General features: G+C 44.1%; 2 protein-coding genes across 2 annotated transcripts in view; one reads left to right on the forward strand and one right to left on the reverse strand.

The window, feature by feature from the left end:
• The window catches only part of MRPS5 (mitochondrial ribosomal protein S5), a 1175798-nt gene that overhangs the window by 410667 nt on the left and 738581 nt on the right, over window positions 1–26550 (reverse strand). The gene's annotated exons all lie outside the window — the stretch shown is intronic.
• Window positions 1–26550, forward strand: part of LOC135312763 (uncharacterized) — a 50133-nt gene that overhangs the window by 17599 nt on the left and 5984 nt on the right. The window contains 5 exon segments of the mRNA XM_064448522.1: window positions 2507–2710; window positions 3704–3853; window positions 5077–5719; window positions 5721–5787; window positions 5790–6222. Of these exon segments, the coding sequence (XP_064304592.1) occupies window positions 2507–2710; window positions 3704–3853; window positions 5077–5719; window positions 5721–5787; window positions 5790–6222 (1497 nt within the window).

Consider the following 26550-nt stretch of genomic DNA (forward strand, 5'->3'; position numbering starts at 1 on the left):
ACTTACACTGATGAGAACTGTAATATGAGAAAGGGGAAAAAAAAGCTATATTTTTTGAGACCAAAACATGTCAATAGGCCAGATCAGCCGACAGGTATTTTTGTGTTGTTTGTTCATAACAAGTATGGGAGATACCCTCAGGTAAGACAGAAGAGACTTCAGCTGGAGTGGAGGAGGAGGCAACTGGGTATATGTTGCTTAACAGCAGTACCTCTAAGAAGTTAACCTTAACCTTTTGGTCTTATCACTGTTTTCTCTTTGTAATAAACTGTCAGCTTGGCATGTGCCTTTCCAGGTCATGACCTTATTTTTTGTAGGAAGAAGTAGACAATATTGCCTTTGATGCTTTTGTATTCAACACCCTTGCCCAACCTTTCTGTAACTAAAACTATATGCAAAAAAAAAAAATATAAAAAAATGAGTTATCTATCTAAACAAATCTTTCAAGAAAGATTTCTGTAAGATTTCTCCCTATCATTTGTGAAGTGCAAATCCAGAGAGCTTGTGAATGCGAGGATGAGGACATTTGGGTGGAGCAGCGCACATTGTGCTCCACCCACAAAATCCCTGCTGGTTACATTTTTTGGAGTAGGTGGAAAGAGTTCAGATTGACAGGACGGGTTTCCTGCCCTTTGTGGAAGTGCTGGCAGGCAGGCCGGGACTGGCAGTGGGATACCTCTAGGCTTAAGTCACACAGATGTCTCTGAGGTCGGAGTGTGCCCCAGCGCACAGAGATTGTCAGAATGATGCTTAATGAGCAGTTTCCTATCTGTGTCATGAGACTGTTCATTAGAAAAATAAACATTACCTAAGCACTCTCTAGATTAAATCTAACCAGTAAAGGTACTGGCCGGGGGTGCGTGTGTGTGTGTGAAAAATACTAAGTATCATATGAAGCCCTAAAATCACCTTACTTGCAGTAAGATTCTGTATCATTGCATGTATTTCTGTGCATTTAAATGTAACTTCAAATTAGAGCATCCTGACCCACTTAATTAGACAGAAGTCCTCTGTAATAATGCTCCTTCAATTGCATTGCTGCATTATGCACAGTCTATGTGAATTCTGCCTCACCCAAGAGTTGATGCTGTACTGTACGAAGTGGAAGGAGAGGTCTCCTTTGCGATATGTTCTCTTTTAACTGTTTGACTCAACTTCCTCTGAAAAATCTCAGTGTTGTCACAAACCACAGTCCCGCACTTCATTGTAAAATAATTATAAAATCACCCAAACCACAGCAGTGTGATGAAGGTTTGCAGCAGCCACTTTCCTTATAAACTGTTCCATTTTCAGAGGGGGGATGAAACCAAGTTAGGGAATCTTGAGAAGAGTTCTTGCTTCATAGTGCTGTGGTATTTAAATTTTTATGTTCAGGCCTCTTTGGTTGGCTGGATTTGCCTTTTTCTTTTCTGAAACCAGCCCTTTCATTACAGTTGAGAAGAACAAATTCCATGAGAGGATGTAGGTAGCAGTGTAGCAGTGCAGGAAGACAAACCAAGCGAGCAAGCGAGGAACCCACCCTGGGAAGCTGTGCTCAGAGCACCTCAGTCCTTTGGCAGTTGCCAGCAGCACAGATAGCAGTTGCTTTCAAGCCCACAGTCGACAGTGAGGTTATTTAATAAAGAGTGGGAAAAGAAAGGTAGATACGTATGAGGGAAACTGGAAGGAAGGAAGGAAGGAAGGAAGGAAGGAAGAAAAAAATCTGTGGTTTTCTTTGTCTATTTTAATACTATTTCAGCCTGCTCACCGTAGGCTTTGAACTATATCTAAGCAAATGAATGGTCAGGCATTGGACCAGGCTGCCCAGGGAGGTGGTTAGAGTCGCCATTCCTGGAGGTACTTAAAAGATGTGTAGATGTGGCACCTCAGGGCATGGTTTAGGAGACTTGGTGATGTTGGGTTGACAGTTGGACTTGATGATCCTAGGGGTCTTTTCCAACCTTAATGATTCTATGATTCTCTTCTATGATTCTATGAATAGTTGACAGTGGCAGCTGAAGCACCCTCTATGCCAAAGAGAGAAAGGAACAGTGGCTCAAACAAATCTGTTTTCATCACACACTGTGATCCCTCAGGCTGCTTGCCAAGGAGCATGAAAGCAGTCTTAGAGCAAACCTCCATGAGCAGGCATCCCTCTGCCGGTCTGGCCAGGGAAGGCTGAAGCGTGGTTCTTTTGGCCCTAGGCCAGGCTGCAGTCCTCTCATTGCTTAATGGAGTCAGAGGTTCAGGGAATGTGGATGATCTGGTGGAGTCAGTGGGAACCGTGCTATCCACAGAGAAACGTGAAAATGGCCAACGTTTCCCTAGATCACATAATTCAGACTGAGAGCCCCACAGTCAGTGAAAGAGTGTGCAGTGGCTGATGACTTCAGGACTTTCTTCCCGGCCACTCACAGTTATCTACCTGTTTTAGTGTTTAGACAGCTTTGTGCGTGAAATAAGACACATAATGAGTTGTGTGATAAAGATAATCCAGTATGCTTTAACCATGTTGGTTCTCCTCCAGTTGTGGCCTTCATGGTCAGAATAATGGATCCTTATCCAACAAGTCCAGACCCAGCCCACCTGCTTCCCGTGAAAAGGCCCCTTTGTCAACACTGAGCAAAACCCAGCCGAGTCCTGCGAACACCCGTCAGAATTATGGGGCTTCTTTAGCCAGCAGAAGCAACTCAGGCTCAAACAAAGGAAGTGACAGCAGCCAAGTGACGAGGTAAGTCTTTATTTCAGCATCCTGGTGTTCAGCACACTGACTTACCCTCTCTGCACTCAAATGTGGCATCAGCTGGTTGTCTGGCTTGCCAAAGGGGTCGTGTTGCTCCTCAGCATGGGTGTGACTCTTCATATTGGTGGCTCGACAATCAACAGTGTGCTCTATCCCATGTAAAAGTTTTACTGTTTCAGTACTGTAAAATTCAAGGTTACTTTTAGTCAAAGCACTTTGTAGCTGGTTTTCACTCCAAGGCAGGCTCCTTTCCGTGGTTTTATGCTGTCAGTTCTCATGTGGCTTTCCTGGTTCTTTCACAGAAAGGTCCTTTCTCCTTTGGAGAGAGTTGGGTGGGGTTGTATAGAAAATATTGTATGCTCGGGTGAAAATTCACCCTGCCCGGCCTTAGGTACCTCTGTGTGCAGTTTCCTCTACAGGGAAGAAAACTAATACCTGCGGGAGCATGCGACACGTATTGCAGAGAAGAAATTGTTGTTTCTCTCCCTCCCTTTCTCTCTCTTTCCTCCCACCCCAGGCAACTCAACAGCCAAGCACGTCAGATACACACCTAAAGCTAGATAGGATTAATGTAGGTTTCAGGGTGCTCGGCTTCTTAACTCACATGTGGAGCTGAACTCAGTCTGTACGCTTCCTTACCTGGCTGTGTCTGCAGCTGGGTGCCCTTGCCAATGGCCCAGCTGCCTGCTCTTGGGCACCGTTTTGGGTGAGGAGATGGCTAGGTGTTTTAAAGTTAAATGTCTCATTTGAGGCAATGGCACTGAAAACAAGTATGATAAATAGTAAATTTTGTACTATAGCCACAAATCAGCCCTTTTCTCAAGTACTTTGATTTGCCAGAGGGAGTCACTTGTGTGGACACTGAGGAGCCCAAAATGAGCCAAGCGCCATATCAGTCTATGGGATGTGTTCCTTTTTGCCAGGACTGAAGAACTGTAGGAGTGATGTTATGTGATGGTGTGATGGTTTTTTTCTTTTCAGGCGATCAGGGAAATCTATTTCTTGTGGTCACAACTGCAGCACTAAGCCAGAAAATCCGGAGCGGTATTTGACTCCTCTGCAGCAGAAAGAAGTTACAATACGGCATTTGAAAAAAAAGCTGAAGGAATCCGAGTGCAAAGTTACAGAAAGGTATATTTCACTTCAGAAATAAGACTGGACAAGATTTATTCAGGAGCATTAAGGGATGGGAGTCCTGATCATTTTTACTCTTTTCTTGACCATGTAAAGTTTTCATTAAGAGATTGGAAATATGATCGGGCTGATTAGGTTGTTTTCAGGTATTTAAGGTTTCATTGTGTGCTCACTGAATATGTACCGTGCACTTTCGTTACAAATATGGCTGTCTCTTTTTCCCTTTTTTTGAACTTTCCCGATAGAAGACTTTTAAAGGATAGTTCTTCACCAGCCTACTTTAGCACTGAGACCTTTTATACATAAAAAAAGTTCCACCTCGCTCAGAAAATACGACGACAAATGTCCCCCTTTTCCCCTACTGAAAGAAAAGCTCTGACACAAACTAGTGTGCCCGCTTGTGGTTTTGTTGCTTAGATATGGACTTTTTTGCAGTAGCACTTTGTATGGATGCTAAGCGAAGAAGCAACAATGTACATTACACAGCAACAGATGTTCTCTCTTTTACTAAAGCTGTGCTCTGAGAACTGGCTTTCCAGCACACACAACCCAAGCGGGCACAAAGGGTTGTTTGAATGGAGCCCCCAGGTAGAGTCCCAGGGACCCCTTGGTCCTGCTTTGGGTGGCCCGACATCTGTACCTGTGAGGGCTGGATCTCACGCAGGGGGCCCTTCTCCCCACTTGCTTGCAAGTGAGGGCAGAAGCCTCTGGATCCATGCTGGGCTGGGGGGGTGCCAAGCAAGCCCGGTGCAAAGCAAGCCAGGTGCCTGCAGCCCTGAGCCATCCTGCTGTCTGAGGCCACTGTTGGCTCTGGCTATACGTGACGAGCTGCTGGCAGGCACAGGGGACACATCCAGGCAGCTGTTTGTCATTTCCTCCAGGGTGAGGCAGTAGGTGAGATGTCAAGCGCTGTACTGGTTGGACCTAACCCAGAGGCCACCACTTTCACCTCCAAGTGTCCAGGATCACAGCATAGCCCACAAGGCTGCTGGCTGTGTGGCCAGGTTGGTGACTCCAGCTAGGAATCAGCCAGTGCGTCTTGGCAGCCAGCTGACATCTCTGCCAGTTCTCTCAGAGGTGGCAGCAAATGATGCATGGAGGAATTTGCTTCTTCCTTGGAGCATCTTTGCAGCATAGCCACCCCAGTGAGGTGGAGCCTCACGTTGACTCTTCAACTAGGCAGTCACCAGAAGTGTTACGATATTTTTATTTTGCTCCAGGGAAAGAGAAATCGAAAAGCTCAAAGCTCAGGTGGAACGTATGAAGGAAGACTGGATCGAAGACGAGTGTAATCATGTGGAGATGGAGCTGAGCCTCTTGGAAGCAAGGAGGGAAATTAAAGAACTCAAGCGAGGTATTGAGAGCATGAAGAAGAGCTTGGCTGAGAAAGACAAAAAATTTCAGAAATACTTCCTAGACGTAAGCATTGAAAACAAGAAACTGGAATCTTTGGTGTCGAGCATGGAGATGGCCCTGAAGAGCTCTGTGAGAGACGAGCAGCGCCCAGAGTACACATGTGACTCTGAGGGGAAGCCGTTGTGTACCACGATGCCAGACAGCCCCACCACAGAGGACCAAGCTCTGGAGGAGCTGGCAGGTAGTGGGCTGTTTCTTCATGAGGACACAGCTAACGGGACTGATTTATTTGAAGAGAGTTTGACCACCACAACCTCTGAGTTGAGTGATTCAGCTCCCTCCAATTCTATTGTGAATCAAGAGATGCTTGAAAATGTTCTGGGTGAGAAACTAACTTTTTCCCAGGAGGAGGAGGAGAAAGTCAGAAACATGATGGTGGAGCAGACCATCCAGACTGATGTGGTGCCATATAGCCTAGAAGGGGAGCAGTTCATTCAAAACATGTTCAGAGCTCAGAGCTCAAGATGCCTGTCCTCTAAGCCCGCCTTCTTCCCTGAAGGAATTGGGTCAATTTCTCTTGAAAGCCTCAGTGATTCTGGTATCGTAGTGGACTTAACTCCAGGTGAGCCAAACTCTACCATCCTTTTGTCTCCTGTGACACCTCCATGCAGGAAGGTGGAGCACAGAGTTAATGAAAACCATTTTGTGAAAGAACTTGATTTTACAGAACCTCACGATGATGAAGTCTTTGGGTACGTCAATACTGTTTCTCAGACAGGAATAAAGAAGACATACTGGAGCAGCAGACTCGCCAGCGATCTGGCTGTAGCAGCCCCTGTTGTACCAACTATCATGCGGGCTTTCAGTACTCATGGAGCAGGAACAGATCTCATTTACAGTACTGGAGCGTTGTTTTGCAGTTCTGTCCTAGTCCACCGTTTTGCTCTTGACTATTTGATTTGCCCTATAAATCGGTTTGAAAACATGTTACTTGTTTCAGAATGGAAAAGGTAAAGCCTTTCTACAGGATGTTTGTAACTGGTGTTTTCTGAGAGTACTGCTGCCTACAGAAATAGTCCTCCTGCTCCCAGTCACCATGTTCCCCACCCCCGCACCCCACCGCGCTGGTGTCTTTCTGGTGCCAACATATCTGCACAGTGAACATGACCAGGGAGATCAAGGAGAATACAGTGAGTTCTCTTTCATGTTTGTTTGCTGAATGTTAATTTGTTGTTTGTTAAGCTCAATGAGTTTCCCTGGCTGGTTCACTGGGCAAATATACCAGCACTTTGCACTGGCTCAAGAGTAGCGTGAGACGTGCACGGGAGCAAACGGCCAGAGAAAGGTGGGCTATTTCTTTAGGCGGCACTAACCTAAAACTTTTGTGAAATTACAGTGTTGAGTGACACGGAGACTTGTTCCCGCTAAGGATGTCACACATGTATTCCAGGGAGCATGCTAGTGTTATCCATTCGTTGTCCAAAGAGTCAGTTCAATTTAGAGGTCAACCCCCTATTCCCCAGGCAGTTTCCAGCACATTGTTTGTTCCTGTCTTGTGTAGTGTTCTTCTCAGTTGTACAATTGCTTGAGTGTTTCACTGGTCTTGTGTGTTTACAGGGACTGTAACCAAAAAGGTACTTTGTTGAGAGTCTTGAAACGTGTTAGAAAGATAAGTATAGGTGTAGGTACAATTTGAGTGTTAATGTTGTTTTAAAGTTTTAATGTGTTGGAATGTTGTAGTCATATGAACCCTTTGAAATGTATTGTGCTTTAGCTTATTGTTTATTTAATTGTTTTATTGTAAATTACCTTTATAATCACAAGTTCAATGAAGCCTGTTAGAAATGGTAAATGTGTGAGTGTTTTATTGTAGCAAAGCCATATAAAATAGCCGGTCTCAGCTGAGCTGTTGGCCACAGGCAGAGCTGGCGGAGGCACTGTATCAGGGCATAAGGAACCATCAGGACCCAAAGAACAGAATTCTGCTGAGAAAAACTTCATTACAGCTCCAAGCATAAGCACTCAGGCAGAGTAAAAGGGTCCAGTTGGTCTGTGGACACACATGCCACCTGCATGACTGCACCCATGCTGAGTTAACAAATGCAAGTGCCTAATCTTTAATTCAATGCAATCTTCCAGAAGCTTGTAACTGCTCATTTCTGTGCTGCCAGGAGAGTGTCAGCCTTCCCGGCATGTAACAGAAGTCCAGAATACCTTGTTTAATTAATCTGAGAGCCATGCAGTCTCAGTGTGCCCACCGAGATGCCACTGTGACCATCAAACCACAAATTCTTCCTGTCCAAAACTTGAAATCCGTGCATAGTTCAGAGGAGGGCAATGCCAACCAACAGACGACATAGCGGTGTTTGCCTGCCTCCACCCAACCTTTCAACAACACCTCTGGCCGGTTAAACCTCACTGGCTTCCTGTTCTCCCCTCCAGCAAAGCAAGTGTAATATTTCTCTGTGCAACCCAGAGCAGAAGAAGCCTAGTGAAGCCAGACAACGCCATGCACTGCCCTGCCGCTTTGGGGAAGAATTAGCCACAAGGAAGGAGGAACAGTTGGCCAGCATGTGGGGAGCATTTGCAACACTCAAGAGGGTGATATGCACCAATGCTTACAGAGGCAATTCAGAGACCTTTTGCATCCTTGTAATGCCTGGGTTCTGAATTACTTGTGTTTGCAACAGATTCCCTAGTGTTCATTAAGCATTTCACTAAGGAAGAGAAATCGAACAGGCATGTTGATGTAACACAGGCTCCAAGAGTTCACAAAGATGAGAAGATGAGAGCGTCTTGCTTCCTCTGCCAGCAACACCCTCTTCCATGCTCACCTACCTTGCTGGGTTCCTGCAGGCCACTTGACTTGCCTTATGACACTACTGCAATACATAGTTGCTGCAAAGTCACTTTCAAAAGCTTTTCTTTTAAGTACCTGGGCACAAGGGCCAAAATTAATAGGTTGGGGGGTGGAGGGGATGGGACTGGAACACATGACACAACATGCCTTATTGCTACTTCAAAGCATGTCTGTTCAAGGCTGAGAGCGCAATATTTTATATGTGATTTTACCATCTTTATCACAATTTTGGGTTTCTCTTTAACAGCCACTATTGTTTAAGTGATCTTTGCTGTGAGTGGTGGTGAAATGGAGCCTAGTTTAGAGGACTAGTTTAGATCTTCAGTTCTAGGAGAGAGATTCACCTGTGACTACGTGGGTGTCTTTTGCAGCAAGCAGGCAACAAAGCAGTATGAACCTACACTTACATTTAAAATGTCAATAGGCTGAACTCATTTCAAACCATGTTTTGGACATGGTCCATGTTTAAGACACAAGGCGCTAACACCAGAATAACATCAAAATTGCTTCTTGCCCTTAAAAATCTTCTGTCCGCTCAACTCTCATAAGTTATTTACCTATGCTCAGCAAGAGAGTTCCCGTCACATTCCTGATAGAAGTCCGTGCTCTGATCTCTTCCTGAAATACAGCTCGCTTCCAAGCTGCCACCTTTCCTCCTCCATCCTGCAAGCATGTAGACAGCTCAAGGTACCCTTTGTAAGAAGAGGCCTGAAGTACCACGATAAATGCTCCAGTCCCAGACTTTGTGGGACTGGCCTTTGCTCCCGATCCACAGAGGATATCCCAGTTGTTGTGACAAATGTACCATCTTGATTTTTCCCCATCTAATATTTGGCTTTACTCTTAGTCATGATTCACCTGGATCCTGCTGGTGCTGTATGGAGCAGCTAGGGGAGGACCATTAGCCTCCAAAGAGTTCAATAAAACCTCCTCCTTTTTCTGAGTTGAGAAATTGTTCATACCACACTGGGAAGTCTTGCCTCAAAGTGTGCAGGTGGGGAGGACAAGCAGGGCATAGGTTAAGGGTCAGGTAGCAGGGGGCTGCTTGAATTCATGCTTACAGGGTAGCATAGGAACCAAGTCGGCTCCTTCCCTGGTTGAAGCAACACCTATTGATAATCCCATTATGCATTTCTCTTTCTAATCCAGGCTCAAAGAAGCCTTTCTTTAATATTCAGCTGAAGAGGTACCCAACATGCCTCTCAGCTGCTGAAAACACCCAGGCACAGGCACTGCCCACCGCCTCACCAGAGATTCACCTGCATGCTTACTTAGGTCCACCCACTCACAAGGCTGTTCTTCACTTCTGATCACTTCCTCATTTTGCCTTCTTTCCCCCCCCAAATCAACCACCTCACCTAAATCCCAACCGCTAGAAATGCGCTAAAATTGAAGCACTGTTTTATTTATGTCCTACATGAGCAGAACAGGGGAGCATTTTCCTCCAAAACCCTTCAGACAAATGAACATGGGACATTGCAAACACAAGCAACTATAGCGCAGGAAAACATATGAAACCAATGCATGCTGTTTTGACATACAGACTACTACCTGCGAGAGCACTGTACCCTTTCTGGCATTATGTCAGGACTTGGTAGAGTAGATGGGAGCAATACCTAGAGCAGTTGTGCTCAAGTACAGGCAGGGAAATGGAGGGAAGAACAGCAAAACAGTGTGAGTACGCAGCAGGAGAGGGCAAAGCAACGCAGGAGGGCTGATGTGCAGGAGGTGGCAGCACCTAATCGTTTTTAAAACGGCTGAAGGCTCAAAAACACACGAGCATTCTCATGACGCAGTCAGGGGCTTTGTTTCTAACTTCTTAACTAGCCAATGTTTTCTTATTTTTAATAAATAACATCTATTTGCACCTATTTTACATTGTCTCAGAAATAGCAATAGTAAGCACTAAACTAATTTTTTTAGAAAGATGCGATGTCGCTTCCAACCTAAACTAGGCAACAGGTATTAGGTTTCCCTGCCCTGTGTCAGCAATAGGGAAAGAATTATGACATGTGCCTCCTTGCTTCATCAGTGTGGTTGAAAGGACAGACGCGGATTGCTATTAAAGCTTATTCACAGACTTTCTTCTTATCTCCAATCCACCATCAGATACTTTAGAGGTGTGTACTAGGAGCAGATTTGCTTGCCATACTGCTGTTCAGTCCGGACAGACTGTAGTCATCGATTCTACTCCAGCCAGAACACTTGCGCAGAAGATACACACAAAAGTGCATATTGTTGCTTTCTAAAAGGTGTTTTAAAATTTCACATTTCTCAATGACTTCTTTAATGTCTAAAAATTGCTGTCAAATCAGTTGGTCTGTGCAAGATTTTAAGCAACATGACAAGCATACTAAATATTTTTTTAAACTTTTCTCCATGACAAAGGCCATTCAGAGTAAGTCTTACTGTCTTTACTTTCTCAAGTACTTCTCTTTTAAGCAGAACTTGTGTCTTACAACTTAGTTAAAAATTCTATTTTTCGAGGCAGAGGTGATCTAGTCCCCCCGCCCCTTCCCGTTCTGTCACAACTTCACAGGACCCTGGATACACAGGGAACCCGTCTCAGGCACAGAATTTGCTGTCCTCGCTCATCTGCCACAAGACAGCCCATGAATTCAGGGATAATAGCATCCGCACAGCAGAAGATGCAGGAGGTATTCACTGAAGTTCTGAGCTGCACATAATGACCACATGGACCCTCCTCCTCCCACACACCTTTCCCTCCAGCAGACATTAACTTTTCTTCTTCATTAAACTACTGTTGTCTTCTACTGCCTATTTACCTTGCACGCTTTTCTGAGAGGAATCCCACTGTAAATACATACAGTAAGTGTACAAAAATGGAACCTGAGAAGTGCTGTTAACTGAACTGAGAATTTTCACACTTAGGTGTATTCACAGGAGGACACCTTTTTTTCAGTTGTACTACCTATGCAACAAGTATACAGCGTGAGACTTTTTTTCCCCTTAATGTAGGAAGTAGAAGAATTTCTGCTAGAAATACAAATTTACCAATACAAGTAAGCGATTGAATTGCTCCCCTACGTTCACAACATTAGCCTTCATAAGAAAGGAGCAGCACGCACCACTGCTGTGTAGCGATGCCCCTGCTGTTAACCACTGTAGTGTTGTAAAGGGGCATGGTAGCACAGGGGCTGCAGGTGACAAAGTGACAAGAAATCCACTTTTGTGTTCAGCTGTAACTTGTGCTCTACCAGAGCGTACTCTACCAGGAGGACGTTGAGAGTCGTAGGTCACCTTTAACAAGTAATTTTCTTCTGCACGCGTCAATATTATCTCCCATGGAAAAATGTGAAACATTTATAAATACCTTTATGGAAAGGCAAAAGCAGCCATTCTCGATCAGGCAGGAAGCAAAGGGTTCTTTAAAACTGTTTAATTACATGTTTCGGGTAAGCATAGACAATACAGGAGATTTACCACACTCTTAGGTATTTCCATTCTTTTCTCTAGGCTTGAACTATTCATTAAGGATGTCTCTCAATCAACATCCTTGCTCAATCACTTTTGCTGCAAAGAAGGGTGCTGGAATAGGACTATTGCAGGAAACTTCATTCCATCAAGGCATGATTTTCTGTGGGCTTTTTTTCTCCTTTAATAACCACCTACTAGTCTTTGAAGATATTCTGAGAGAACCCTGCCTTCCAAGATGCCCTGAAGAATGCCCTGAAACCAAACGGTTGGAGTCCTAGAAATGCTGAAGCCCTAGAAATACTTAAATCAATACCAATATGTATGTTGTAGAGCTGAAGTTCTCTTTTTCCTTGGCACTGTGCCACTGATGCCTGGTTTGTGTCCGGACGCTTCTACATCAGTTTTGTTTTTTTCTTCTTTCATTAGCCTTTGGGCTTCTTCCCCCATTTTCTTTCGTTGCTGCGCTGCTTCTCTTTTTTTTTTTCCCCTTTCTTCTATCTGTTGTTGTCTGCAATTAAAGAAAATGTGAACTGCTAAAGAACACGAGTCCAATTTTCAGCATACTTTAAGTTCCTGTCAGAAATGGGTTATAATTCATAATTTGCCCAAATATTTTACAATCTAAAAGCCACTCAGTTCTCAAGGATTCAGTGTGTCAGGGAGAACGTAGGACAGTTGTAAGGCCCAGAGCTATTTAGACAAATCTAATGCTTCAAGTAACAATACTACCTGTCTTTTTCAAAATCAGACCAAAACAATTTGACTTGCCTAGGACATTGGCTTGTGTCCCTCCTTCCCCTCAGCAGAGGCATCAGAAGCTATCCTCTTTGTAATGCAAGTACTACAAACATTTTCTTCATGATCAGATGAGATGACAACTTCTAATGTTCCTTTTCATGTATTCAGCATCTGTGTTGTATTCTATTGCTCAGTACAGATAGAAACAATAGCCTTTAAGGAAAAAAAAATTAAAGTCTACGGTTGTATATCCTTTTAGCATTATTTCTTATCACTGCTATAAAACCCCAGACACCATTACCTGCTAGCTCAGAGAATCTGTCGACAGAAATAGGTTTCTAATTTCAACAAATACATGGCTGACTAGAGCAAAGGAAAAAAGTAACCCCCAAATCCACTTGTTTTATTCCCCACTTCAGCTAGAACACATCACTGAGTGGCGCTGGGGCAACAACTGGATCCATACTCCAAGTGCCACGTTGCAGCTCTCTCCTCGATTGCATAAGTAGTAACAGAATGATGTTAGGAGGTCGCTCCGGCTTCGCATTCAGTTTATTAGATTAGAAAAATCTGTCAAGCTGCTTGCAAGAGGACTTAAAAATAAAAGTGAAGCTTCATTAGTTTGAAAAGGTGAAATTTAACACAGATTCGGTAAGAATAAAGATGTGCTTATTAAAAGAGAATCAAGAATTCTCATTGACAAGGCCGAAAGGAGTTAACTTTCAACATGCCTAAACTACCCGTGCGCATCCACATCAGTGTGTAAAATGCAGAGAATTAAAAGCTGTCATCACTGGATGCAGCCGTGTCTGGTAGATGCCAACTATGGACAAACTGGACACACAAAACTTAGAAGTATTTGAGGTACAAAGGCTTCATATTATCTTTGGACTGGGCAGGACAGGAGAGGGACTGCACTTATTCAGTACCTTCACGGTTTCCCTTCATTGATTATTAATGGCCAGAAGTTTCCCTGTGCTCTGTTAAGCTGCTCTGCTGTCTGTCATGGAAGAATGAAATTAGTAATTTGCATCAGGATCTACCTCCCAAGTTAACGGAATTCCCAAGGGTGTTTTTGAGGTGATGACCCACTGTTGTACATTCCACCAGAAGGCCAGATAGGTGACAGTGCTGTCAGTCTAGCATATGCAGAGTAATAATGTTTGCCACTTTACAGTAGCAGATTTTTGTATGTTCCCTGCACCTCTGAACCGATGCAGAAAGGAAGACGGTATATGCGCGCTAGCCTGCATGTAAAGGCAGCGGTATTCCAAAAAGCCACATGAGGCGTTAAGCAGTGCTGCTATTCATTTGCAATTGTGAAGTGAGGACAGTCACAGCAGATCATGTTTCTGTCCCACCCTATAAACTGCACAACACACAACTCCTCTGCACAGAGAGGTGGTTTCCATGCACTCCGCTGGCTGAGTGATTTTATTGGACTTCAGTAGCATCCAGATGAGAGGAGACCTTCACATTACCTCAGACAGAGGAACTGAAGTCACTGAAAAATAAATACAAGCAATAAATACAACCACAAAGTGATTACCCTTTCACTGCTCTTTTACTTGGTCATTATTCCAAACATTGATCTCTATTCCAAACTTCCTATGCGTATTCAACATAAAGCTACGACCTTTCAGGCTCAGAAAAGGTTTCGTTTCTCAATAAAGAGGCACCTATGATGAACTACAGCCACATGTGACTCATTCTTTCTGGGTTCCAAAGCAAGAATTTGAGCGGAGTTTGGATGGAATGATGCAAGCTGTTTAAACCAGGGAAGTATTCATTCCTGATGTCAGCCTTGCTTTGCATTCCTAACACAATTTATGCCCGGGAAAACCCAACTCATTGGTTAACAGAACACTAATTATAAGCACTGTTAGCACACCGTTAGCAGACCTTCTTATTCCAGCGTGGTTTTACTTACTGTAGACCTACTGAATAACTGTTAGAAGAACGACTTCATACTATTCTTTTACTTCAACACGATTATAAATGTACAAAAAACATCTTCACACACGAGACATTTTATACAGTGCTGCTTATTCAGCCAAAGAGCATTTAGCTTCACTGTTCCTGTTGGGAAAAAAAATAAATTTGTTGGCATTTAGAAAGTCTAAAGGTGCAGATAGGTATCTACAATTTGCAGAAGCAACCAAGTTCTAACTAACTTCAATTAACTGAAAATCCAGTTTAAAGGAAAATCCAGTTTATCGTCCACTAGGTTGATCACTGCCTGGAAAATCTGGGTGCATCTCAGCCCAGAATCTGCTGGGGAGTGGGGAAGAAAGAGACTACAGGAACTTTGCAGGCACTAGTAGCCTACTGCTCAGCACTGTCTTCCAGAACGCTTTGGTCTCCAGGAAGCCATATTGGGCTTATTTCAACTGCTGCACATACATACCAAGCCACCAGAGAAAAGGTCACAGGATATAGTCTTCCCTGTTACTTAACGGAACACAGCCCTCCATTACTACACAAAAATGCTTCCAGTCTAAGACACTTCCAGATATTAACTGAGCACCAATAGGTACCCAGACACGGGCAGCTAAGGGAGATCCTTACTTTCTCTGCACATGGATTTCATTCTCAATAAGCACTGCTGGAGTAGAGTCAGCATTAAAACGGCTGCAGGCTCAAAAAAGCATGTATTTTTGTTCTTAAAAACTCGGATCACAGAAACATCTCCTGTGTCTAGTTTAAACGAGTTGAAGATGTTGTTGTGTCAGCTTGAGGGTTTCTAATGTTATTTTTAACTCTTTCAGAGGGAAATGAGCGCGCACATGTCACCCTCCGTGAGCGAGGATGCCGTGCCCAGGCTGAAGCCCGCGCTAACCTCGAAGCTTGCATCCCGGAGTTGAGCACAGAGAGGCGTCACCCTGTGAAGGCTTGGTGTGTTGTAGCAGTTGGTGCTGTGAGGCCTGGCGGCTGGCAGCAGGGGGGAAGCGGCTGCTGGGGGTGCCCTCATTTGCATAGCCCAGCCCCCTCCGCGTGCATCGGAACGCCTGGGTCCCCCCCGTGGCAGTTTTTGACCGGTCCCTGCCAGTTGGGTCAACGGACCCAGCGCAGGCGGCGGATCCCGCTGGGGCTCCTCTGCCTGGGGTAAATCCCTCGGTATTTGTGATTCAGGAGAGGTGAAAACCGAATCTACGGGTCTCCTTGGACAACCTTCAGGAGGTGTGGGCTGCAGATGGGGGGGCGCCCCCCTTGTCTGCCCCAGTGACTGGTCCCATTGCTGATTAGAAGTGGAACAGCTTTAACAGGTGAATCTGCCGTTTCTCTCCTGGCCGTTGTGGGAGCTGTTTCGGGGGTGAGGGAGTACCTTGAACTCACTGGTTATATTGACGAACTCTCGGTTGCCTAAATATGGGACCGAGGCTGGCTCAGACATGGGTGTCTACATTAGAGACATCCATGCTTAGTCAGATGAATCCCACCCCGGTCTCCTGTGTTCCTCATCAGGTCTATGGCAGCTCTGCTGTTAGCCTTTACTGAAGCCAAGTACGGTTTCTGTCTCTTTTCTTTTTCTTTTTTTTTTTTTTTTTTTTTTTTTTTTTATGTTTGTTTTGTTTTGTTTTGTTTTGTTTAACAGAAAGGAAACCCAGTCTTAGACATTCATTTGCGGAAGAAAGTTTGTGTTTGAAGATCACACTTGGATCTTCAAGTAAGTCTAATTAGATGCCTTTTCCTCTCCTGTTCATCCCTGATAGGCTTGGGCACTGTCCATTTGTCCTGTTTCTGAGGACCGCTGCCCAAGGCAGCTAGCATTGCACATGGACAGCCTGTATCTCCCGTTGCACCGTGAATTTTGTTAGCAGGAGCGAAGAATTTTTAGGGTATAAGCTAACTGAATTGCACTGAAGTGAAAAAAGTGCTGTGTAACTTCCAAGAGATAAGAACGGAATATAATTGGAAGACAAATATTTTGAGCAAAAGATGCTGAAAAAGCATCTTTGAAAAATTATTAGCATAGCGCTATGGTTTTTTATTTAGGATTTTTATATGTTTTAGATTTAGAGTTTGAATTTCAACAAATTGAGTTGAATTGGTGTGGATAACATATTCAAAGGGCCACGTATTTCTTTCAAAGAAGAATAAACAAAGTAGCACCTACAAAGACTGTTTTGGCTTTCAAGTGTTTTGTATTTTTGAACCCAAATCTGCCAGTTCCTGTTAAATTAAAGTGTTCTAGAAAAATGTCACAGATTGTATGATCCACCCTTTCTAAAAAATTATTGTTGATGTTGCTTAGTAGGGACGTGGTTGGGCTGAGGCCCCTCAAGACATATATCTCCTTTTGTTCAGAAGACTCTCGGGCTGCAGCAGGCACCCAGACATCACAGAGATAATAGAGGATCCCGAAAAGAAGCCAGCAAGTTACAAAGGAGGAATGGGCAAGTAAAAGGCGAAAGCCTGAATCCCATCTGTCCTAAGCAATGATGTGCTCAGCTCTGGGCTGGTGGCACAGGCCACCTACAATTCAGGGTCTCGGGCACAAATCTTGCGCACTTAGGTGCTTACGTCCTTCCTCACAAAGGAAAAGAACATTAAAAGGAGATGCCTGTTACTTAGTTCAGTAAAGGGAAAAGAAACTTCTACTTAGATCTGTTTGCCTCTTTTGGAGGCTGGACTTGAGCACAAAGGAGACGAGTGCCCTAGTAGCAGGCTGCTGAGCAGGCTGAGGGGATGCAGGGAGTCTGCTCCCAGGGAAGCTCTTCCACTTTGTATAATCTAGTTACTCTTTTATTGGGGGTTTGAAGCCAAGTACCCAGCAGGCACACCATAACTCTTCTCTCTCTCTCTCTCTCTCTCTCTCTGGCCCATTAATTGTCCTGATACCACTCCAGATCTCCTGAAAGTGGGACGCCAACTGTTAAAGGGAGATTCTCGCCTCAGGATGCCTGCAACCTCAAGCTCAGCCTTGCGTGTGGTCCGTGAGAAAGCCACGGCTCCAACTGCAAATCTGAGTAAGTAGGGGATGCAGATATGGGACTTTTGCAGGGAGCGCCTCAGCCGCTGGGCTGTTGGACAAGGTGAGACCTGTGCCAGCCAATTCACCTTTTAGTGCCAAATGCCTTTTGATAGAGATGCAGGTCTCCTGGGGACTGTGGGGACATGCTCCTCCTCCATCGGGAAAAGATGGCTGAGCTCCTGGCGTAAGAAGGGCACTGAGGTTTAGAGGTCAGAGTTGAGGCAGGTATGGAAGATGGCCAGAGCAGTGATCTTTAGTAAAAAAAAAAAAAGTCTTTTTTATATTTAAGAAGCTTTTTTCTCTCTTCTGCTCATTCGTTATGGAATATGAGTCAAATAAGAGAAACCGATGCTATACACACTGCACGCTCTTAAGTATTTGTTTTAAAATATGTGTGAGGTCAAGCTGGAACAGGCTTTGCAATTTGTGTATCTACTGCAGCAAATGTTCTGCTCTTTCTGGCTGTTTTCCGTGGTTTTCAGCCCGCTTCACCTGTATGGAAGGAAATACTGTGCCTATGGAAAGGCCATTATAGATGTTCTCTTAGGAGATTTTTTTTTTCTTGGTGCTCTGCTTGTAATTTACAATCTGTATTATTTATGCCAGTGTTGAAAATAGTTTTCTGATGCCCTGCTTAAAATATTCTGAACATACTCCAGCTACATTCTACTATGAGCACTTCCACCAAACATCAGTTTTTATTTAAAGTAATTTTTCATGACATAACATGCATCATAGCCAGAATCCTGTGTTGCTGTTAAATGGTTTTCTTTACAGTTTTCCAGCTGTATTCCTCCTCCCCATGGTAGAGTGTTGCCAGACTGATTAGAAGACACAAATTGTATTCCCTTAATCTTCCTTCATAAACAGTGCCCTGTAATCCTGTCATCATTGTTGTTGACGTTTTTTGGAACCCCGCCTTTTTAAAGAGAATCCTGGGATTTGAACTGTTTGAACTGTTTTCTGAGAATGGATAGATTATTTCCTTTTCTGTTTTCCTCTACATCCCCTCTTTTTTTTTTTGTCTGCCATTTTCTTATGTTCAAAGCGGAGTTATGCAAAGAATTGATTTGGGGTTTGCTGCCAAATTAAAACATTAAAGAAAACCTGTCTCTCAGACTGAACAAAGACAATCTTCAATCTAAAATATTTAGAATGCTTAGAGATATTTTAATGCTTTAATTAATGTACTTAATTTAATTCAATAAATTTTAAATTTGTTGAATTAAATTAGAATATTTAATTATATTTTTAAAAGATAAAATTTTAAAAATTAAAAATGGAAAGGATTTATTTTTAATTAAGAATTAGTTAAATTAAAATAATAAAACTATCAAAATATTTGTCCCCCTTTTTTAAACTCAGCCATAAACAACTAAGCAGGTCTTTGCAGATAGCGGTGGCATTTTGAACATTTGCTTGCTTTTACGTACGTAGCTATATAAATCCTGGGGAAGCTGTGTTTTAGATGCCTTCAATCTCTTTTGGTCCTCACCTGTCGTTATGATTCCGAGATTAGGAAGAGCCTGGAAGAAGGGGGAAATGCATGCCCAGTCCCTGTTCCAATAAATAAACCACAATTATGAACAGAAAATAAAACCCAGCATCTGATAGAGCAACTAGGCAGAGGTTGCCCAACTTTGCCCAAAACTCTAGATTGTAGAACTTACTTTTCTCAGGTGTGTTGGGTGCAGGGGTTAGGCAGGGTCTCCTGATGGAGGCAGGGGAGCTGTGGGAAATTCAGGCCTGTTTGGATTCCACTCTGTAGCAATGGGTGACAAAGACGTGCAGGCACCCTCAACTGGGTGAATCTGTGGAGGAGCTGGAGAAGGCCCTGATAAGCTGAGAGGACAGGAACCCCATCTCCTCCCCTGGTTCTTACAGCTGGACGCAGTGCGTGCCCCAGGTGGCGTGATGGGGAGATGATGTGCAGCCTCCTCCCAGTTCAAAGCTAAATCTGGCCCTGCAAATCCCAGGTGGATCCTTTCTCCAGTAAAGCAGAGAGCAGAAGAGAGCTTTCCTTGGGCTGCTTTTGTGTGGACCCTGATGTCTTCTGTGTAGTGTGAAACACCCACCCTGGTCTTTAGAGAGGAGCCAGGCACCGAGCTCTTCAGTGCTTTTAAAGCTGACCTGCTTCTAGGCATGCCCAGAAACAAGATTTTCACATAGCTGAGACACTCTGCTGATTGAGAGCGGGATTTCTCAAGTGAGGTGGCAGATAGGGAGAGTGCTACTTCCAAAATTCCCCCTGTGGAGCTGGGGACCTGGCATCCTTTCATAAATCCTGCTCCAGCCGCTGCAAGGTGGACATCGCTTCCCCAAGGAGCTTGAAATATATTACTTTTAATGTGTTGTAACAAAACAGTAGATGTACCTTATAATACCGTATCTTAGGTGTACTGTTATGTAAGTTGTGTTGAAAGGAAATGAAAATTCTGCAGAGTTTGTTTTGTATTTTATTTGGATTACAAGCCTTGTCTTGCTTCCATGTTGAGGCATTTCATTACAGGTCGCCTGTTCCTCCCTTCTGAAATTCTGTAAGTAATAGGAAGCTGTTGGCTTTCGAAGTCTGGCAGGCTGTGAGTGTTTGCTAAAGTTGGCAGAATACGGTGTGACCGCAAACCCTCAAGGATTAATAGGCTGAAAAAGCACAGGCTTCATGTCTGTCCTTAGTGTTCCTTAATGCTAAGAGTGCTACTGGGGGGAAAAACAAGCAAATGACAGCAGTCGTAACTTGACATTCATTGCTTTGAGACCCGCCTTGTCTTTCTTTAGAACTATAGAAATATAGTTTAGGCAACCAATCAATATACTGGGTAGGGTTTTACTGTTCGTTTCAGTAGATGGCACTTGATCTCTATTATTTTTTTGTAATAATTTCAAGGTGTGCGTTACAGTAAATGTTTGGCTAGCTTTATGACAAATTTTGCTTTTGATCCTGGGATTGCAGGGCTGCTTAGTTAGTTACCTCTCGCATATGTTTCTCATTCTGGTGGTTTTCTCTTCCCTGTTGAAAACAGGTAAAACTGATTTAAAATGTTTTATGCACATTATAATGAAAACCATGTGCCTTCTATTAAGGGTGATTGTGCAAAAGCTTTCAGCTGAATCAGGTTTAGCATGTGATTTCATGCGTTTGCATATATGCTGTGGACACATACCTGCAGCATTTGCTGCTGCGAATGCATGCCTGCGGGGTTTGTTGCTGTGCACCAGCCAGCCTCTCTCCTCCTTGTGCATTGGAACCAGATTTAGGAGATGTGTTGAAGAGGCCTCTGAAAGCCCTTTGTTAAACTTCTGCCACCAACATAACGGGACGGCTGGCATGTTGACCTAGTCTATGACGGAGTTCACTCCCTTTCTGTGTCCTGTTAAGTCATCCCTGCCAAAGATGATGTTTTCCAGCTTCTAAAAGTACTTCTGACCAGCCTATTCATTTCTATTCAAGCAGACCAGGTAGTACTGCCAGGTATATGAGAAAACTCCTGAGGTGACACCACATGCTTCCTTATTAAAGACTTGTCCGTAGGTGGATTTACACATCACAGAGGTTTTTCCAAAACTGTCATATACAAGTTGAGTATCATGTTATACATCTATTGGTATTTCTTGAACCTCCAGTCTCAATGTTTCTAATGAGGTTGGAGTAGCAAAGTAGCATCCTTCCATCTCTGATCGAAAGAGCCTTTTGGTTTGAACAGAAAGATAAGCTGTCCAGACTGTTGTCTTCTCCGTGAACATGTGTTCCCCCAGCAAAGGTCATTTCAGGATGAGGAGGGAAAATTGCTGGCAGCTGTTCTAAAGTGGTGTTAGAAGAGCTCAAACTGCATATAGAATCACAAAAAAGAATTAGGTCAGGCTAATTTCCGTACGAAGAATCTCTGTAAGGTATATAAAGCAGGAAAAAAACCCCACCTTGTAATGCTCTTTGTCTGTTCCAACATCTGCTCGTGGCTGCTCTGCAAATCCATGAATTAAAAACAATGAAGAAAAATGCTGGCTCAGGATACAGTGATATGCAGAGTCTACATGATGGCTCTCAGCCAATCTCAGTAATTAGTTTGTAGTGACTGTTTTTAGAGATGAGCTTGACTGACTGTGGTTTCACGGCATACACAAGCCACATTCCGTATTTATTTGGAGATCTGCAGTGCTTATACTTTGCATGAATGCAGCTCAGATTACTACCAAAGCTATAGTATTTAGATGAGATTGGAAAACTGCTTAATGAGATAAATTTTGATTATTTGATAACAAACTTTCTTCCAAAGTAAGAAAAGTAGGTGAACTAGATGAGCAAAAATCAAGATGCATAATTAGTTCAGATCACACAACCAGCAGTATGAATTGAGGGGGTCAAGTAAAATCAAGTTTAGATCTAAATGCAGGGAAGCAGGATCTGCGTTGAAGTTCTTCCCCAAAGTCTTCTGCCTGGCATTGAGCTGGAAGTCTCCTCACCCAGCAGGTTTGAACAGTTGATGGTCACCCACACTGAAAGTTTTGCTCCACGTCTTCTCTGACTGCATGTTTGCCAGCTGCCAATTTATCAGCTGTTACTGCGCTGTGCAATCAGCTGCAACGTGATTAACAGATCTGTCTGAGGAGAGGGCACAGGCAAGCAGTCAGGTAGATGTCCACCCAAGAGTGATAAGTGATAGCTTCTTTGGCCAGCGCAGTGGGATAGGGGAGGGGATGCTGATGCCAGGCATTGCTGTGCTCAGGTTCTCACTGTCATTCTGGGAGCACAACTTGCAAGTCTGCGCTTGATGACTAAACTGCATATACAATAAGAGGGGGTGGTTAGGTACTACAATCCAAGATTCACAGCAGAGAGCATGCCAGGCAGGAACGCACCTCTACCAGTCCACAGGAGAGGCCAGAGAGGCGTGCCCGTCTCCCAGATTTGGCCACCTACTTGTACCCTGCTTGCGCCCATGCACGTGCCTCACATTCACTCTGAACCTCTGTACCAGAGCCAGACCACCTCTGTGAGTGCCAGCAACCAGCACGTTTCATTGCTTTGAACTATGGCCAGCACTGGTGCTACCACCCACCCTGTTCTGTGTGGCAGCTGCGCAAGTAGAGGTCAGGGAAAAGATCTGAGTTCAGTGCCCTCCTTAGACCAAAGGAGTTCAAATCCACACCTCTCACAAGAGTTCTGAACCACTGCAACCTACAGAGCATCATCAGCTTCCTCCACTGGCTTTAGACCTCGGGGTAGTAGAGGGTATCTGTCGGACACGGGCAGCGGCAGAGCACATGGGAGCAGCTTCTCTGTCACACAAAGAATAGAGCAGTCTACGTGGAGGAGAGTCCTGATCCTTGCTCCCAGGATTATATCTGCATTTACGCAGTTACTGTTGGATGTGAAATTTATAGCAAAGTGCAAGGCAAGAGTCTCATGTATAGTAATAGTAAATCGCATAGTAAGTCAAAGGCCAGGGACTGGAACAAAAACACGCTGCCAGCTGAGCTTGACACTGTGAATTGAGTGCATTCCCTGCTGGCAGCCTTTGCCCTCAACATGGGTCGTTTTTTAAAGGGTGTTATCTGAAGAAAAGCCGGAAATGCTGAAGCAAGACTTCATCACTTCTGTGCAGCTTCTTTTTCTTACATTTGTTCGTGCATGTGAGCAGTCTGGTGTTCTTTCCTAGATTGCTTGTGGTGTACAAAAACAATCTTGCAGGAACAACCCCGTATTAAATAGAAAAGAAGTAGCATTAATGTTTCCTGGAAATATTACTGCTTATGCTGTTAAAGATTGAAAGTGGAGATGTAGCTGTGAGTTAAAAGTTTTAAGATAAATTAAACTTAGTCTTTTAAAAATACAGATTCTTTCAATAAAGGGCATTACAACTGAATTATCTCTACTTTTCCAGCTGTTTCTAATGGCTTTGCTGGAAGTTCTTATGCAGTCAGGCCCCCCTCTCTTCCCTTGGGGTCTCTAAATAAAGCTATCTACAGGGACAGCACGCTACTTATTCCTCCATCAGCTGCACTGGAGTGGTGAACTTATATTTTTTTGTGTTTTCGTCTCTTTGCTGTGTAACAGGATGCTTTTGAAGGCACAGAAGCTCAGCAAATTGAAGTGCTTTACATTCTGAGGACAAGCTGTCTCTGTCAGCGCTGTTTCATTTACAGCTCTGTTTCACTGGGTGACTATATGCAAACCTAGCATCAAGAATGATTTTTATATCTATATATACACACACATAGATATATATTAAGAGGTCATGTTTATGGAGTCAGAAGATAGGTAGTTCTGTGGTTTCTATACTTTGGCAGCTGTGAAAGAGTGGTGAAGTTGCAAATAAGAAAGACTTACACCAAAAGACTAAATTAGCTTAAAAGATTTACTAAACTCAGATGCATCCTGAGTTTTAGGAATCCAGTTCTGCTCAGCCGTCAGTGTTCCTGTCACAGATATTACTTACACTTCTTCCTTTTTTCTATGTTGTAACCTTACCATTTAGATAGCACATGGACAATCAAATGCACACAGGAAAGTTTGAGCTTTATTCTTATAGAAGGAAAAATATTACATGCTCAAGTGCAAGCAGAATTTGACTTTTGAGGCCAGAAGACCATGCCACAAGGTATCCAACCATCTGTAATGGCTATAAATAGCAGACTGGGATGCTATACTCCAGGCATGCATGTACGGTTGTTGTGTGGCTCTGTGTAAGAAATGTATATACTGGCTCCATAGACATAGGTACGTATGTGATGGGGTTGCATACTGTCCTGGCAGACCAAGTATACCTAAGCTGTTCTACCTTGCCCAGCCAATTGCAGTGCTGTGGCAGGACGGTGTTAGCTCCCTAAGCAGTGGTCCTCCAACCCATGGGGCAGATGTGCACACACGTCTGACGTACCGTCACTGCCTTTTCTGCCTCTGCCTGGGTTGTGCCAGCTGGCACTGCCTGCGCTCCTCATCGTGGGCAGCACAGCATGCAGTCGTGGGGTTGCAGGCTCCCCTCTCCCCTCCATGTCAGCTAGAGCTAGGTGACTGTAGTGGTGCTGTCAGGGCAGCAAGGAGGCTAAAAGGCAGTGCAGAAAGCATGATGCTGTTTGCAGCACTCTCTTAGCTCAGTGCCGTTGCCCACTGAGCAATAAAGTGCAGGGACAGCACTTGATACTGCACTATTTCACTCCAGTGTCTTGCAGGCAAGAAGCAATCCTGGAAAACGTTGCAGCACTTTGTTGGCCATCGCTGTGTTGTTCTTCCCGTTGCACAGAGCGGTGCACAGCTCTGCTCCTAGGGAGTGGGTGTGCTGCCGCTTGTAGCCTGCTGCAAGGTGGGCTGGGGCCAGAGTGACGGGCCTCTCAGTGTTGGATGCCATTACGTGTGGCATGAGCGTTTCCGTCAGAGCATGGTGCCAAGTTGTCTTGCCTGCCAGCACTGTGACACTGAGTGGCTGCAGCATGGAAATATATGTATGAATGAATTTCAAATGAGAAATTCATGATGACTGAATATGTGGTATCCTTTGTGGGAAATGGTGGGTAAGACACTCCTCTTAGTCAGGGGAGTCTCAGATCAGGGCAAAACAAGTGTTATAGCCAGTTCAGGCAAAAGAAATGGTTTTTGAGAAACGGCAGCCTCTTTCATGGTTAATGCTACTTAGGTGGGTTGTTCTGGGACTTAGATGTGTGAGCTTTCGCAATCACATTGTCACAGCAACAAAAGTAGTCAACTGGGGTACAAGACGTGCACATCACCATCAGTTCTGCAAAGGATTTAAGAACGACTGTGCAGCTGAAGGTTTATCCACCCCAGTGGGGGATGATGGTATCTGCAGATGCATCATGGAAAATATAGCAAAAATGGGGTTCATGGTAAGTCTGCAGCTGCTGGCTGGGGGTGTCTGTGCGTGAGACGGCGCCCAGAAATTCTCAGGTGAGAGATGCTCCCCCTGACCAGCTGTTTAAAGGCTGTTGGAAAGTTATTTCCATTCCCTCAGATTAAAGTCATCGTACAATATTGTGGCTTTGCAGTGTAAGGCCCAGGTATGGCTTTGGACATCTGCCATTTGAGTGACAGACTGAAAAAAATCCTAACTTTAGGGTGGGTATTTTTCCAGGTGATAAGACTTTCTTAGTGGCTCTGCCTACTACTGATTGTAGCAAAATGAAAGCGGTTTTCCCTGTACATGCCAGGGCTTGGGAAATAAAAGCTGTGATCCATAGAAAGTCAGAAATCAGGTAGATGGCTTAACACCCCAGAAACACTTGAGAGCCGCGCGTGATTATTGGACTGATTTAAGGCTATTAGAACTGCTTTACTGTCCTTCTGTGTGCCACGAGAACCTGCATATGTGTGTACATACGCAGACGCATATACCCTATTAGCCTATACACATGTATATGTACATATGCATGTATGTGTACATCGTCTCAGAGACCAAAATGGAAGCGGCTTTTCCCCCAGCGCGTAGTGTTTTCCTATGGTTTAAAGCAAGCGAAATCTACAGTTACAGTTGTGTGCTGCTGCAGGAGCCACGTGAGCAGCCTGATTCTTGTATTGACGGCTGTAAGAAAACAAACAGGTGGTCACAACAAATGTTCCTAGCCGTGTCCTAAAAGGGCTTCTTTAGTGTGAGGGGTTTGTGTCCAAATGGTTTTTCTCTGCTCTTGTTTAAGTGCCACTTCTGAAGAAATGCTGCAAATCCAGAACAAATCACGTGCTTGACATCAGGGTTGTTGGAAAATTCATGCAACTGCTAAAATTCACACAGGATGGGCAAAGGGATGATGCTTGTTGTTCATCGTGATTTTTAAAACAGCCTTTGAGTTATGATTTCCACTGTGTTTTTACTCGTCCCTTTTCTTTTCCAGGGATTAAAACCAATTTTAGCTCTTCAAGCAACACAGGCTGTACCTCAGTGCCTGAAGCCCATGTGTCGGCTGCTGGAAGCAAAAGGTCTTTTTCTCACAAGTAAGCAAAGCCATTTTTCCTGAAGAGTGAGAGAGTTGCTAGTGCAGAGATAGACTACTACGTAAGGCCTTGCAGCTAATACATAAAATAGCACTAGTGTGAGTTTTGAAACAATTGGGCTAACACTATGCTCTTGGGCAGCACTTACACTGATGAGAACTGTAATATGAGAAAGGGGAAAAAAAAGCTATATTTTTTGAGACCAAAACATGTCAATAGGCCAGATCAGCCGACAGGTATTTTTGTGTTGTTTGTTCATAACAAGTATGGGAGATACCCTCAGGTAAGACAGAAGAGACTTCAGCTGGAGTGGAGGAGGAGGCAACTGGGTATATGTTGCTTAACAGCAGTACCTCTAAGAAGTTAACCTTAACCTTTTGGTCTTATCA

This window comes from Phalacrocorax carbo, chromosome 3, assembly GCF_963921805.1.
Source record: "Phalacrocorax carbo chromosome 3, bPhaCar2.1, whole genome shotgun sequence".
NCBI classification, from domain to species: domain Eukaryota; kingdom Metazoa; phylum Chordata; class Aves; order Suliformes; family Phalacrocoracidae; genus Phalacrocorax; species Phalacrocorax carbo.